Genomic DNA, 15,392 nt, shown 5'->3' on the forward strand with positions numbered 1-15,392 from the left:
AAACAAAATCTTGACAGTCCTGTTTTGGGAAACTCATCGGTGAAGATCCTGAAGATTTTTTATGTTTTAGCCCTCACTCAGTTTATTTGTTCTTTATGTACAATATATTAGTTCAGTTTGTGAAATATTGTACACACATGATTCTATTTACATCGGTGCATCGGCACTTGAACACCATTTTCTTTCTTTTTATGATTTTTTCTACTAGCTAACATCACCGACAGCTAGAAGTTAGCCTGTTTCCTACGCTGTTAAATGACCTCAAATTAAAATGGCAGACAGTAAAAGTCCTGATGAGTGGAAATATTTCAAGATAACAACATATTTGTTTACAGTTAGCTTCAGCACAACCACAGCTAACATTAGCGATGACCACTTACTAGCTAGCAGCATTACTGATACAGATTTACGCATTTTTCTTTTCTGTGTCTTTTTTTTTTTAATATAAAACTATTAGATAATTATTGGACTATAAATCAGTAAAATCCAGAGTGATACTGAAAAATATTTAGAGCCAAAAAAGGACTGATTTCTGATCAGCAGCTAACATCAGCGAAGCACCACTTACTAGCATTTTTACTGAAACAGATTTACGCCTTTCTTTTGCTTTTGCTCAGTTTTATAAAACTATTAGAGGATAGCTGGACCATACATCAGTAAAATCCAGCGTGATTCTGATAAATATTTAGAGCCAAACTCAACGTTTGACTAAAGATCAGACACCCTACGTTAGCTAACGCAACCGGCTGCTAACGTTAGCTTTGTTAGCATTAGCTGAACATGAAATCAAATAAAATGTCGACTTTGTTGACTTAGAGTAGGAATGGGAAATAATCTTAGTTATCAAAGTCTTTTATTCATAAAAACTGAAGATTTCATGCAACTATTCTCTCATTGAATTTTTTTTTCATTATTTTAAACAGTTTTGTTGGAACGTAGCACTACTACCAGATGGTAGCTATTAAAAGCTACATGCTAACTGATACTGAATAACAAAGAAGAAGAATGCAGTAATGTTGGTGACACATCTGAGGACCTCAGAAACCAGATTTACCTTTTTAAATTAGAAAACTTTTTATATAAATGGTCAATCAAAGATGTTTTATTTCATAATGTCAGCTGAAACTGTTCCAATGCTATGCTAAGTAATGCTAAATCTGTTAGCATCAAGCTAATATCCCTGTCCTTATATTTAGATTTTCTTCAGAAAACTACCAATGTCTTCAGAGAATAATCTAACTTTAAATCAAATATGTTTGATTTAATGTAATTCAGCTCACCGTTAAGTCACTGAAAAGACTTTAAAACATTCATTAAACTTTTAATATTTTCAGGTGTTTTTCAAAGATATAAGAACCACCCAGAAAAAATACAGAGGATCTGTTAATTTTCAAGGAAAAAAATAAAATCTTTAAGAAAACAACAAAAACATATTTAGATTGAAAAGTCCTGTATTTACAAGGAACCAAACTCAGAGTTTGTGGAGTTTTAAAGTCAAGAATTTATTGAAACTGTGGATTTTAAAAAATCATAAATTTACAAGAAAAAAATGAAATTGTGGAATTTAAAATTTTATGTTATGACAAAAGATTGAAATTGTGGTTTTCAAAAAGTCATGCATTTCTGAAAAAATGAAATTGTTTATCTTAAATTTATGTGGAAAAAAATCAAAAACATTTCTGAAAAAAAAAAAGAATTACAAATGTCAAAAATTTATGTGAAAAAAAATTGTTTAAATTTTGTAAATTTCTGAGAAAATAAAAAAGAAAATGTGGAGTTAAATATATCATTAATGGTTCAGAAAAAACATGAATACTTTTAAGAGTTTAAAAGTCATGAATTCCTGTGGGAAAAAAATGAAATTATGAATCTAAAATTCATGTGGAAAAAATTAAAAATATTTCTGAAAAAAAAAAGAATTAAAAATGTCTTAAATTTATCTGAAAAAAAAAGAAATTTTGGAAATTCTTTAAAATTATGTAAATTTCTGAGAAAATAAAAAGAAATTGTGGAGTTAAATATATCAGTTATGTTTCAGAAAAAATATTAAATTTAGGAGTTTAAAAGTCATTAATTTCTGAGGAAAAAGGAAATTATGAATCTAAAATTCATGTGGAATTCTTTTAAACATTTCTGATAAAATTAATGAATTGTAAATGTCATAAATTTATGAAAAAAAAACAAAATTTTGGAAATTGTTTAAAATTATGTAAATTTCTGCTTAATGAAAAAGAAATTATGGAGTTAAATTATTCTTAAATATAATGGCAATAACATTAAATTTAGGAGTTTAAAAGTCATTAATTTCTGGGGAAAAAATGAAAATGTTTTTGTAAAAAAATTCTTGAGAAAAATATTGAAATATTTTGAGTTTGAAATGTTTTGAATTAAATGAGAAAAAAATAAAATAAAATTGTGGAATATAAAATGTAAATTTCAGAGGAAAAAATGGAATTGTTGAGTTGAGAATTGTAAGAACATTTGTGAAATTTTGGATTTTAAAGATTTCCACATTTTTACTTTAGGAACCAAAAAAATATCAAGCTTGTAAAGCCATTTATTCACAACATCATACAGTTATAAAGTTATGAGACACCAACTGTTAGCTCCAGTTTAAGATAGCTATGACCTTTTAAATTTCAGAAAATGAACAGATCCTCTTTATTTTCATCTTTCGAGTGGCTCTACTTCACCGTTGTTTCTGCAATAAAGGACATAAAGATCCACTGTCATCAATATTTTCTTGTTAATATGGAGCTACTGATAACCTAAAATATTTTTGAAGGTCTGTAACAATGAAAAAAGAGTTGAATTCACACAGAGGCTCGTATGGAGTCATTTCAGCGTCTTCAGTGTGATTCTGAAACATTCGTCCATCCCAGCTGAGCGCCAAACAGCCGTCAGAGATAAATCCATCAGATCAAGAGTCACACATGTAAATCCATCCCATGTTTGACCCATGTGCAGAATAATGAAGACTATTTTTTGCTTCAGTAGATTAAATAATTTGTTTTTTGCTTCATGAAGTGGTCGAGTTTGGCTTTCATCCCTGTAACGTTAACAGCCGAGAGTCGAAAAATTCTCCTGCAGTGGGTAAATATCCGTCCACGGCTCCTTGAGTCCTCGTCTCTTCGGTCCAGATGTCTCTCAGATGTTGTGGAAGATTAATCAGAGCTGCTGGAAGCTAAAGTTCGTCTTTATTGTACTTTTAGTACAACGGGAAGCCTGTGGAGCTGAAAATCTGACAAGAAAAATCCAGAGAAGGTTGAATTCTTGAAATGAAAATCTAAAAACACCATTTATGTTTACATTTTTAAATTTTACAAGTTATATCATTAAGGAATATGTCATAAATATGAGCTATTTTAGATCATTATTATGAAACTATTGCTAATTGGTAGCTCCAATGATATTAAACATCATAATTAAAGCTAATTAGCTATAATAATGAGCTATGGGTTATGTAATAATTACATACTTGGATATAATGATTATTTATGATGCACTTTCTCATGATATTACTTTAATCTGGAGACTATTTAAAACACCAAGCCATGGGAAACACAAAAGTACAGTTTGGCAGTAATTTCTGCTAAAATTTAACCCTTTAGTGGCTCTCTGATTGGTCCGCTGACCGACCAATCAGAGAGCATTTGCTAATCATCTTACCCTATGACAGTTCATTTCAGCTCCAAAAATATTCTGAAAATATATATTTTTTTTATCCCTCAAAGTCCAACATGATTGCTGGGACATCCTAGTCATGCGATCCGTGTCGGGACGTGAAAACAGCGTGACCTTCTGATGTCATCGTCGGTCTCCAGCAACATAACCAGTAGAAGAGAAAACACTATGGTCTTTACTACATGTGCTACTTCTTCAGCACTATTTTAAAGACTAGTTAAAGTTTTTAGGTCAAAAATACTATCAGATGATGATCTGTTGATATGTTTGTGAGCTCTGTCAGAAAAATGTCCGTACATCCTTGTAAACTGGAAATGAACTTCTGAACTTCTTGGGTTTGAGGGCAGAAAAACTCCATAATGGGCTGATTTTCAAATCAAACCTGACAGAGGATGAAGTGGCCCTTAATAAAAGCATTTATCCTGTGTAGCCAGAAGACGGTTATTCTACCAGGAAAAGTCCAAATCATCGAAATATTCCTGGATTCAGCTCAGGAAACAGGTGAGAAACAGGTGTGATAAACAGTCAGATTTTGCTGTTTTCCAGATGGGAGTCGATGTGTTTGATGAGGGCGTCGTCAGGGTAACCAGTCGGGAAAGTCAGCTGACACAGCGGGCAGCTACGAACGGCGCTCTCTTCTGACTCCATCCATAGCTGTGGACACAAGAAGACAAAGTGGGTCAAAATACAGAAAAATACACAAAATCTTTGTGAAATAAAAAACGTATTTTTTCAAAACTGTGGTACAAAAGTTGGTAGATCATTTAAGAAGCAAATTAGGAGTTAGATACAAACAAACATCATGTGTTAAAGGTCTTTGGTTTTAATAAACTGCAGCTTTCCTTGGACCCAAAGAGCTTTAAAGACCATTTTGGCTCTTATGATCTGTTTTTATGCAGATGACACCAAACTCTATGCATCTGCCTCCTTTTATTTCAGCTACAGTATTTAAAGATAATTTCTGCATCATCAGCAGAACAAAGAGATAAAAAGTGGATGTACAGGGTTGATGTAGTTCTTAAAGACTTTAGAAATATGGGTTTAACACTATTACCATTAAAGCCATTACTGTTGTTCTTATTTACTCTGTTAGACCGCGTCCTAACAGCACGCAAGTATCAGGTATCGTTTCTCAGCATTGGATACTCGCTGTCCTTATTGCATCTGTTAAATATTTGCTGCTTTACTGGATACGTTCTGTTGCTGTATCTCCAGGATATTCCAGGAGTAGAGACACCATCACACACTCGTTGGTGTATTGCTGGTGCAGTGGTTAGTTGTGCAAAATTGTGATTATGTAAGCAAGAGATGTGACGTGATGGAGCCTGAGCAGAGCACTTAAATACACACTTGTAGTTGATATAATCTATTTCTGCAAGTCTGCACAGTTAAAAATGTGTTAGTATCTGTGGAGGCTTTTTTTTTTTAATACCAAAGAGATGCTGAGGAGAGGGAGAAGAAACTATCAGGTCTTTTTTGAATGCAAATTCTCTTCTTCATGCGTTATGTTGTGCCTACTTTTTCCTCTTCATTAATGCCTAACGTTCTTAGGAAATGTAAACGTTATTCAGTACTCCAGGAAATAGGACAGGCCAGAGATACGAAGTCACAACGAAACAAACAACTAGTCTGCTCAGCGGACTTTCTGAACAGATTCATCAATGAAAACGCATGAAGATGAGCAAGACGGAGTCATCTCTGATCAGACTATGAACCTGTGCTTTAACATGAACAGTTATCCACTATGTTTAGCAGACCAGCTGTAATAATACCTTCTTCTGCACTACGAGGTCACAGAGGTCAAACAGAGCTGTCCACGCCGTGCAGGTGCTGAACCTCCGTTGGAGACACTTCAATATTTATCAGATATTATCATGTTGGTTTATCAGAGGCATTTCCTTTGGCTTTACAAAGCAATAATAACTTCTTCTTTTCTTTTGTTAATGTTATTTAAATCTTCTGACTATAGTTTATAGCAGTTAGAACAGGAGGGAAGTGAGTTTTTTGCAGCACTCACCTCTCAGAGTTAAGGTGAGCCTGGAAACAAGACGTACATCGGATATAGAAGATAAGATCGTCTTAGGTTACTAGTCTTAAACCTGGAGTCTGTCATTTTATTTATGTCTGTTAAGTGGTGGTTGATGCCGCCTGCAGGCTCCTCAGGCCGACGCTGTACTCCCTGCTCAGACAAAAGGACTGTCTCAGGTTGCTATGGTTACTCCTACCGTCTAACTGCTGCTGCGCATTAATTTGGAACAGAACAGTGTAAAGATTTTTTGACCGGAACCACATGTGAAGTTCCATAGGTGTCCATATATCAGAAGTTAATGGACACCAATGGAACTTCCAGAGCCAATCAGAATCAAGTATTCACCAAGACCATGGTATAATAGCCGTTAACGTACAGTTACAAGTGTTACGGCCACTTAGACTGGTGTCATGTGTGATTTGTCTCCATTCAAACGCATTTGTCTTGTGACTATGTGCACCGAACCTTGAGGATTTGGGATGAATACAAAAATCATCACGCTCCTGCTAAACAGTGAACAACTGTTTCGGTTTCATGGATGAATTTCATGTAAGGAAGGAGAAAAGCTGTTCAAAGGGGCCTTCCTGGTTTGTGCTGAAAGCTACTTGCAAAGTGTTCTGGGATTGCTTGCAGCGATGGGAACTTTTAACAGCTGTTCTCACTAATTATGTGAAATTTATCAGCAAAACTAAAACAGTGGTTTGCTAATTGATAACACGCCTTAAAGAGGGCTGGTGTACAGGACAGAGTCCTCGATTCAAAACAGGAAGTAAACCATTGAGGTGGACAGAGCTGAGTGCTCTACTTGTCTTCTTTTGTTACTATTTTGATTGAGAACCCCTGGAGGTGAAATTTACGTACTGTATGTCAAGTTTGATGCTGTAATAATTCTGCTAAATGGGACTAGAATATTCCTCTTTAATGTCATCTTATTTATAATATCACATATGCATGGATGAGACAGGAGAAGCCACAACGTCCTTATACTCTGACCACTGTTTATCTGTGACCTGAGTGTCTAAATAAAGGACATAAAAGTTTATCCCTGACCTGAGTGTCTAAATAAAGGACATAAATGCAGAAAAACACTGTGAGAGGATTTGGCTCTGGTTATGTAAAAGACAATGACATATTTGTCTAATATTTCCATGCCTCTGCTCTGTCTGCCTCATAAATATTTCCTCCTAAATGCTGCAGGGAGTCTGCGCTCTCTTCATGTCATCCTCTCTGTTTCTTCTACTCACGTTGATGGAGGGCCACGACTGAGCATGCTCAGTGTTCATGAAGGGAGGCAGATGGCAGGAGAGGGTGGCCGGGCCCTCGGGGGCTGAGAAGGAGGGGTGGTGGGGCTGTTTCCTAGGAGATGGGAAAGACGGGTGCAGAGGCTGTTCTCTGGGTGACGATGGGCCGATCCCGATGGCGCCGAGCGTCCGGGGCGGGCTGGCGGCCGGCGACAGATACGGACAGACGTCCTGAAAATAGACAGGCAGACCTTCACTGTTAATATCACAGCTTTGGTGTCAAGATAAGACACATAAACTATAATCATCATCATCACCTCTTCATCGTCAGATGACTGAGGGGGGGTCACCAGGGGGGTGGGCTCAGGAGGGTTGTCATGGTGACGGAAGTGGTGAACCTGAAGGGGCAGATAATGAGGTTAATAAAGAGAAGCTTTTACACTATCAGAAGCGTTTCAACAATTCTTCTTCTCTATTAAATTCTAGTTTCTATTCTTAAATGTTTTATAGGAAATAATTTTCTTAAGCCGTCTGTGTCTCACCTCAGCGTTGAGAGGAAAGCCCAGGTCCACAGCGCAGTGATGCGGACTGCTGCTCAGACTGCTGCCCCCTCCTCTCTCTCCTCCCCCTCCAACTCCTCGATCGCCCCCAGCTCCATGGGCCGAGGCCGGTCTGACCAGTCCAACCAGAGAGGCCCGGAGCTGAGGTTTGCTTTGACCATAACCCTGCGCCTCCCCGAGGAGGGAGCGGGGTTTGGGGAGGGTGGAGACCGGGTCCCTCAACAGACGAGCCTGGGGCCTCTGGACGGCTGACGGGTCAGAGACCTACGGAGGAAGGGGGGAGTCAAGAGCGTGCAAAATATCTTTAATAAACAAAAACTGCAGACATAGTTAAAAAACAATGAGAAAATAACTTTATTTAAAAAACAGAGCAAGAAAAATGAGAAGAACTCCAGCATAAGCACGTGTAAATCTTCTAAATATGATAAATGATCTATTGATACAGGAAAAACACAGAGCATTCCTCCTAAAAAATTAAATTAAATAGTTCCATCACCATTTATAATATATTTTTTAGAGCATTTAAAAGGATAAAAGGCTAAGTTTAATCCATAAATAAGCATAAAAACAAAGCAGTTGCTGGAAACATTGCCAAAAACTGCAGTACCTCTTGTAGCCACTAGGGGCTTGCTCCAAAAGTGAGCCAATCCTCATAGGGACCCATGTTATAATGCCCAACTTTACAGCTGATTTTAACAAGTTGTCCGCCTTAAAGGCATAAACATTTTGCATTTTCTGTTATTTTATGATTACAACTTTACATAGATTATTGTTTTGAACGTACCTCACATGTTCAGTTGTATTTAACCTTAAAGTTCGGCATTCCAGGGCATTGGCTCTCTTTCTGATTGGCTAACTTTGCTAGGTATCACCCTCTACTTATTAATCCATAGTTAAAAACCCTCATCAGGGTTTTTGTTCTTCTTTCCCTGTTGTTTTAACTGAAAATTTAGCTTGCTAACTGGTTAATCAAGCTAATCTAAAACTAGAAACGCTCATAAATCTGTGCTCCAGTTTCTTTCAAGATAAACGACATTTTGTATATTTCTTATAATGGCTATTCTGGTTCATCATAGACACATTTTCCACTTTGGCTGTTAATTTTTCATGAAAAAAAGTGACGTGATCAAAAAAAGGAAATTTCCTCTCACCTCTGAGTAACTACGGCGACCCTGGAACTTCGCTCGTAGCCGGCTGCTGGTTGGCTGATGGGAGTAGGAGGCGGGGCCATCGTTTGGAGACAGAGGAGGAGACGGCGTGGGGAGGAGCCTGTCAGGAGAGAGAGGGGAGAGAGAGGGGCGCTGGGGGGAGGTGGGCGAGAGACGCTGAGGAGCAGGTGGAGGGCGAGACACTGGAGGAGGAGAGAGAGGACTGATATCAATACAGACCTTTGTTTTTTCTTCGATTTCTATTTAACCAATCAGCTACCCCCATTTTTAACATATCCAACAATCAATGAAATATCATCTGTAACTGTCTACTGTTAAGTGCAGAAAGAGAAGAAAAGAGTAAATAGATTTTATATATGTATAAATGTGAAATATTCGTACATTTGCCTTGATATTATAAAAAAAATCTTGTATTTCTACGATTTCTTCTAAGTCATTTAAATTATTTTTTATTCTCATTAAGCTACACTCAGTAGCCTGAACACCTCTGTGATATTTAAGATATTTTATCTTTAATAAATTTGCAAAACTGTCTTAAATTGTGTTCTTTGTCGTGATTGGGTAAGACTCCAGGTGAGAAGACATACCTGGTTCCTGTGAGACGTGCCTCAGGAGGTCGGTCTGTTTCACGGCCAGATTTCTGATTCGACCCAGCTCCTCCGTTAGCTCTGTGTATGCTAATGCTAGGTTCACCCTGAAATCAAAAACATCAACTATCACCACACTAGAACAGATAAACTGGTGTTAAGAGGCCGTCCTATTTGAGTTTAGACTCACTGTTCATCTCCAGCTTTCTTTATCCACTCCACATCACAGTGTTCACAGTGGGACTCCTGGGACTGAAGCACAGTTTTATTTTGAAAGTCACACTTCCTCTTCTGTGGTGGCTAACAAACATTCATGTTCAGGTTTGATCACTGGTGAGGCGTACCTGTCTCTGAGCGTCCCGTAGCTGTGCCACTTCCTGCTGCAGCCTCTGAAGCTCCGCCCTCAGCTCCTTCTCCCTCTTACACGCCCCGTCCGCCTGGTTCCGCGCCCCCTCAAGCTCCGCCTCCAGGCGCTGCAGCTTCAGGTCGGAGAGAGCATCCAGACTGCGAGAGCTCTGCAGCGTCGGCCCGCGGCCCTCTGACCAAAAAAACCCCAATAAAATCTCCTTTTTGGTACGTTTGTGATAAATAAATCAGGCTTTGAAGATAAGTATCCTGATTTAAAACTACTCTAAATGTGTTCTAAAGCAGAGGTTCTCAACCTGTTCAGCCCGTGACCCCCAAAATAAAGGTGCCAGAGACTGGGGACCCCCACTGTACCTCAAGGTGGTTGAACACAACCATGCACAAGAATATGCACAATTCAAGAACAGTCATGTGCAGACAAGGCCGCCCATAAGGGGGGATAAAGGGGAGAGCTTTCTGTGGGCCCAGCCAAACTGGGGGCACATGGGGGTCAAAAAGTCATGGTCTATTGTAAAGTTAAGCTGTGAAAACCATATTTTATATTTAACCTGATAAAACAAAACGCTCATCAATGAAACAAATCTCTTTTTAAATCATTTGTGGAGTATATAGCCTTCTTAGAAATGGAAATCTAATTTGTAAAAAAAAACAAAAAACAAAAAACAACAATTAAAATTGGTTAAAATTGAAAAAATGGGTTAATAATGGCAAAAAAAAAATTTTGGGAAATAGGATCTTAAAAGTAGCAGAAAAGGGTTCGAAGTGGCAAAAATTAGATAAACATGGCAAAAAATAACCAAAAAAAGGAAAAAATGGGTTACAGTGGCAAAAATGGGCATAAATAGTGGTAAAAGGGAATTAAATAGTGGTTGAGAGTCACTGTTCTTAAGTATCGTTCCATCCCTCATTCTTAGTGCTGATTCTGCCATCATCAAGTATCTACTCTGGACTCACCTCTGGGTACATCCAGGCCGACTTGCCGCTGAGCCTGGTGTAAATCTTTGCTGTGCAGCTGAGCGCTGAGTTTCTGCAGAGACGTCTCTCTCTGTCTGAGAGCCGATTCAAGACTGCGGATCTGCTCCACGTGCTGCTCTGCAAGAGTCGTCTGACATGCACAAAAGCACAAACGTTAAACATGAAATCTTAACATTGGAGCTTAATTTCAGACGTGCTCTTTTTACCATCTTGTCGAGGTCTCTCTGGACATTACTCTTCTCCAGGTGGATTTTCTCATAAGCCTGAATGACTTCCTCCAGCCTCTCCTCTCTCTCTTTACTTTTCTGGAGCTGAGACAAAGAAGACAAAGGAGAAACCCATAAACAGATGGTAAAAAATGCTGCAGCCAGGCTTACATCTGTCCTGTTCAAGCCTCAAATCACTGGATTAGTTTCAATGTTTCACTGAGTTTCAGTTCTGAGTTTGCATGGCCAGTCCTTTTTAAGTCCAGCACAAATTCCCCATTGGATTGAGGTCTAGGCTTTGACTCGGCTTCTCGAGAATATTCCCCTTGTAGGGTTAAACCTACTAGGACCGGCTGCTGAGAAGCATCCCCACAGCATGATGCTGCCACCACAGCGCTTCACAGTGTGGGTGGTGTGTTTGAGGTGATGTCAGTGTTAAAGCTCCATTCTGGTCTCATCAGACCAAACTTGACCATGGAGTCTCCCACAGTCCTTTTGGTGAACTCTAGTCCAGATTGAATCTGAGTTTTCTCCAACAGTGTCTTTCTCTTTGCCACTCTCCCATAAAGCTCTGACTGGTGAAGAACCCGGCCAACAGTTGTTGTCTGCAGAGTCTCTCCATCTCAGCTACTGAAGCTTGGAGCTCCTTCATAGTCATAGGTGTCTTGGTGGCCTCTCTCACTAGTCTCCTTCTTGCACGCTCACTCAGTTTTTGTCTCCATCCCCTGACTTGTACTTTTCAATAACCTTTTCCCTGGAGTGTTCTTTTGTCTTTATGGTGCAATGGCAGCCAGGAATACTGATTAACCAGACACAGGTGTCTTTATACTACAATCACTGAGACACATTCACTGACCTCAGGTGATCCCCATTTCACTGACTGTGAGCAGAGGTGTAGCTAGGGATTTTGGGCCCCCAGAAAGAATATTACACAGGGCCCCCTTAACTGGCAAGCTAAGTGACAAATGTTGCGTCATTTGTACAAATATCTATGCATTTTAATGTATTTTTAAACTTCTGAGTTGCTTGGGGTGTTCTTTTGTCTTCATGGTGTAATGGTAGCCTACTACACATTCACTGCAGACTGTTAGACTACTAGCACCAGCTGGCTGGACCTCTCTGTTGAACTAGCTAAATTATATTGACCATGATTGATTTATAAAATCAATAAAAGGGTAAAAGTCTTTTCTCAGGTTTCTAGTGTCTCAAATGTTGTGTTTATTTGTTCTGTTATTTAAGGCATTGGTTCTCAACAAGGGGGTTGGGACTCCCTTTGGGGTTGCGAGACACTGAGAGGGGGTCTCCAGATGCCCCCCAAAAATAAGAATATGTTTTGAATTACACTGTTGCCACTTTACACCAATTTTGTCAAATTTTTTACCCCTTCTAATCAATTTTTCCCACCAATTTTAACACTTTTAACACCTATTTCTGTCAGTCTTAAACTCTTTACACCACTTTATTTCTCCCTGTTTTTGCCACTTCTAAATCAATTCTTGCCACTTCAGCTTAATGTTGCCTCTGTTGACCAATAATCGCTATTAACTCCTTTTATCAACTTGCATTTTAACCCCATTTCACCATTTGATATGCCTATTTTTGCTTGTTTAACTAATTTCTGCCAATATCTGCCTATTTTTTCTTTCCCAGTTAACCCTTTATTGCTGGTATACATCAATTTTTCATCCTATTTCCCCAGATTTCCACCCATTTTTGCCAATTTAAAGCCATTTCAGCCACATTTTAACACCTCTAACCATTATTTATGCCCATTTTTGTAACTTTAACCCATTTTTGCCATTTCCCGATTTTTATCCAATTTTTTGCAACTTCTAACCCATTTCTGCCGCTTTTAAAGTCAACTTCACCACCTTTTCCACCATTTTATTTGCCATATTTAACCCATTTTAGCACCTAACCACTATTTATGCCCATTTTTGTAACTTTAACCTATTTTTGCCATTTTTATCCAATTTTTTGCCACTTCTAACCCATTTCTGCTACTTTTAAAGTCAACTTCACTGCCTTTTTTCACCATTTTTTGTCATATTTAACCCATTTTAGCATTTTTTAAACCCTTTAAATCATTTTTTTATCAAAAAGGATATACATTTTAAGAAACCTTTTAACTACATAAATTATTTTAAAATGATATTAGTTTCTTTGTTAAGAGTGGTGATTATTCAGGTTAGACTGAATTTCAAAATGGACCATGGTTTTGCTGACCTCCATGGTCACCCAGTTTGGCCTATGCCCCAGAAAGCTCTCCCATTCATCCCCATTTATGGACGGCCTTGTCCACACATGACTGTTCTTAATAGTGCATGGCGGTGTTGAACCACCTCCAGGTTCCGTGGGGTCCCCGGTCTCTGGCACCTTTATTTTGGGGGTCATGGGCTGAAAAGGTTGAGAACCCCTGCTTTAAGGTACCTCCTGAGTGAGGGAGTTGATCCTCTGCTGCAGGTTGGTGGTCTCTGATTGGATGATGCTGGTGTCCTTGATGATTGGCTCACAGGAGCAGCACATGATCCTGTCCTCTCCAAAATCACTCATCATAGGAAACTACAGGATGATAAGAGATGGGAGGGATTTAACGACCGGATGATGCTAGCGTTAATATTGAAACGTGCAGATTTTGTCGATGTTTACATTTATGTTTGTGTTTGTGTTGCTCTCCACCTTGACCTCGTAGTGTTTGAGCTTCCTCTTGATGCTGCTGTTCTCTCTCTCCAGACTCGCCAGCCTCGTCTTGATGTCATGATAGGCAGCAGCCAGAGCCAACCCCGACGCCGGGTACATGTCGTCCGGCAGCCTATTGGCTGTCCAGCTGATCCCGGACACACCCACATCATCCCTCAGCCCCTCTCCTCCTCCCAGCAGCCCCAGCTCTCCTCTGCGGAACAGATCCATCGTCAGTTAGCTGCAGAGAGAGAGAGAGAGAGAGAGAGAGAGAAAGGAGGTGAATCCTGCGCCTGACGTCACAGCGTTTACATCTGCTCAGTGAGTCACTTCACTCCCTCCACCTCACACAGCGGGGGAGCTAATGGACGTAAATATGCCAGCCCCATGCTTTGGCAGAGGTGACAGTGTGTGTTTGTGTTTAAACTGCAGCCAGGAGCTCAGAGAGCCCGGCAGGCAAAGGTTCACTGTTTCCATCTGCTGCTGTACAAACACATCCTCCTCTACCTGAACCCTCGCTATCACGGCAGAAAAAAAGACAGAAAAGGCTCCAGTTATTCAGGGAAATCTCACAACACAAAATCAGACTGAAGGAATCTGTACTGGAATGAAGATAAGGGGATCAGACTGAGACGGTCCTGTTCTCACACCATCTATAAATCACTGATATGTCCTGGTTTAGACCAGCCCCTGTCCTGGTTTTAACCAGCTCAAAGACCAAAACGATGCACCGTGCATGCAACCCTGACCCGTCTGCATATCCATCAACGGCATTACTAAGACTGATGCTGATGGAACCAACAGAAAAACATCCACAGAGGCCTCACGGTTAGGCAGTTCAAGTCTGACCTGTGGCTGTTTTCTATGTCTCTCATCCCTGATTCCAGCTGCCCCCCCCCCGCCTCCATTTTTGGCCAATGCATGCCTAATAACTCTGCAAATTACTGCATGTAACATAAAGAAGTCACTTTTAAGGTTATGTCGACATTTCAGTGCAAAAATTCTACATACTGTACCTTTAAAACACAGGTGTCAAACTCAAGGCCCAGGGGCCAAATCCGGCCCACAGAACGATTATATCCGGCCCGCGAGATCTTATCATATTTGTATTATGAGGTCTGCAGAGTTCCTCCAGTATAATAATGTAAACTTCAACCTGATTATTTAAAATGTCCTTGTTAAGCTAAATATCTGAAAACAAGATTTCATAAAAAGTCAAGAATGTGAGGAAAATATTAATTTGTGTTTTATTTCATATTTTCAATTTTGCATCTCAAGATTACGTCTCAAATTTATGATTTTGACTTTTCATTTCATATTTTGACCTTTTTGACTCATAATTTGGACTTTGTAATTCACATTTTTATCTTTCAGATCCCCAATTTTAAATTTCAAGTCATATTTTGACCTTTTCCACTGATAATTTGGACTTTATATGTCACATTTTTATTTTTTAGATCCCCAATTTAAAATTTTAAGTCATATTTTGACCTTTTCAACTCCTTACTCCCTGGCTTTTTAGTCCCATATTTTGACTTTCAAACACATGATCTCAATTTTTTTTCCCCATTTTTTGACATTTTAAATTCATTAATACATTAAATTCATTTTTTACATTTTATATCATATTTTTTATTGTTTAAAGTCCCAAGTTTGAATTTAAATCATATTTTTAAATTTTTAAGTCATTATTTTGAAGTCTTGCTCATATTTTGAGATTTTCAACTCCTAATTTTGGCTTTTTAATCCCATATTTTGAAATAAGCCCTCAATTCAAAAGATTTAAAGTCATATTTTGACTTTAAGACTCATGATTTCAATTTTTTTCTCATATTTGACATTTTTAATTCAGAATTTTTACCCTTTTTAAATCATATTTTTACCTTTGACACTCCC

At 38.7% G+C, this 15,392-nt stretch overlaps 1 protein-coding gene across 2 annotated transcripts in view; it reads right to left on the reverse strand.

Moving 5' to 3' along the window:
• Positions 1-2,575: 2,575 nt before the first annotated feature.
• LOC121503603 (TANK-binding kinase 1-binding protein 1-like) overlaps positions 2,576-15,392 on the reverse strand; it is a 29,431-nt gene continuing 16,614 nt past the window's right edge. Inside the window, exons 2-13 of one of the 2 annotated variants that reach the window (XM_041778084.1) lie at positions 13,503-13,737; positions 13,248-13,379; positions 10,818-10,922; positions 10,591-10,741; positions 9,615-9,808; positions 9,461-9,522; positions 9,271-9,377; positions 8,666-8,865; positions 7,497-7,778; positions 7,272-7,352; positions 6,958-7,185; positions 2,576-4,338 (exon numbers count right to left, since the gene is read on the reverse strand). In XM_041778084.1, coding sequence (XP_041634018.1) covers positions 4,210-4,338; positions 6,958-7,185; positions 7,272-7,352; positions 7,497-7,778; positions 8,666-8,865; positions 9,271-9,377; positions 9,461-9,522; positions 9,615-9,808; positions 10,591-10,741; positions 10,818-10,922; positions 13,248-13,379; positions 13,503-13,727 — 1,896 coding nt within the window. In that variant the 5' untranslated portion in view covers positions 13,728-13,737 and the 3' untranslated portion in view covers positions 2,576-4,209. Of the gene's footprint in view, positions 4,339-6,957; positions 7,186-7,271; positions 7,353-7,496; positions 7,779-8,665; positions 8,866-9,270; positions 9,378-9,460; positions 9,523-9,614; positions 9,809-10,590; positions 10,742-10,817; positions 10,923-13,247; positions 13,380-13,496; positions 13,738-15,392 lie in introns of both variants that reach the window. The other variant, XM_041778083.1, reaches the window with a different exon arrangement.

Source organism: Cheilinus undulatus, linkage group 21 (assembly GCF_018320785.1).
Source record: "Cheilinus undulatus linkage group 21, ASM1832078v1, whole genome shotgun sequence".
Taxonomy (NCBI): domain Eukaryota; kingdom Metazoa; phylum Chordata; class Actinopteri; order Labriformes; family Labridae; genus Cheilinus; species Cheilinus undulatus.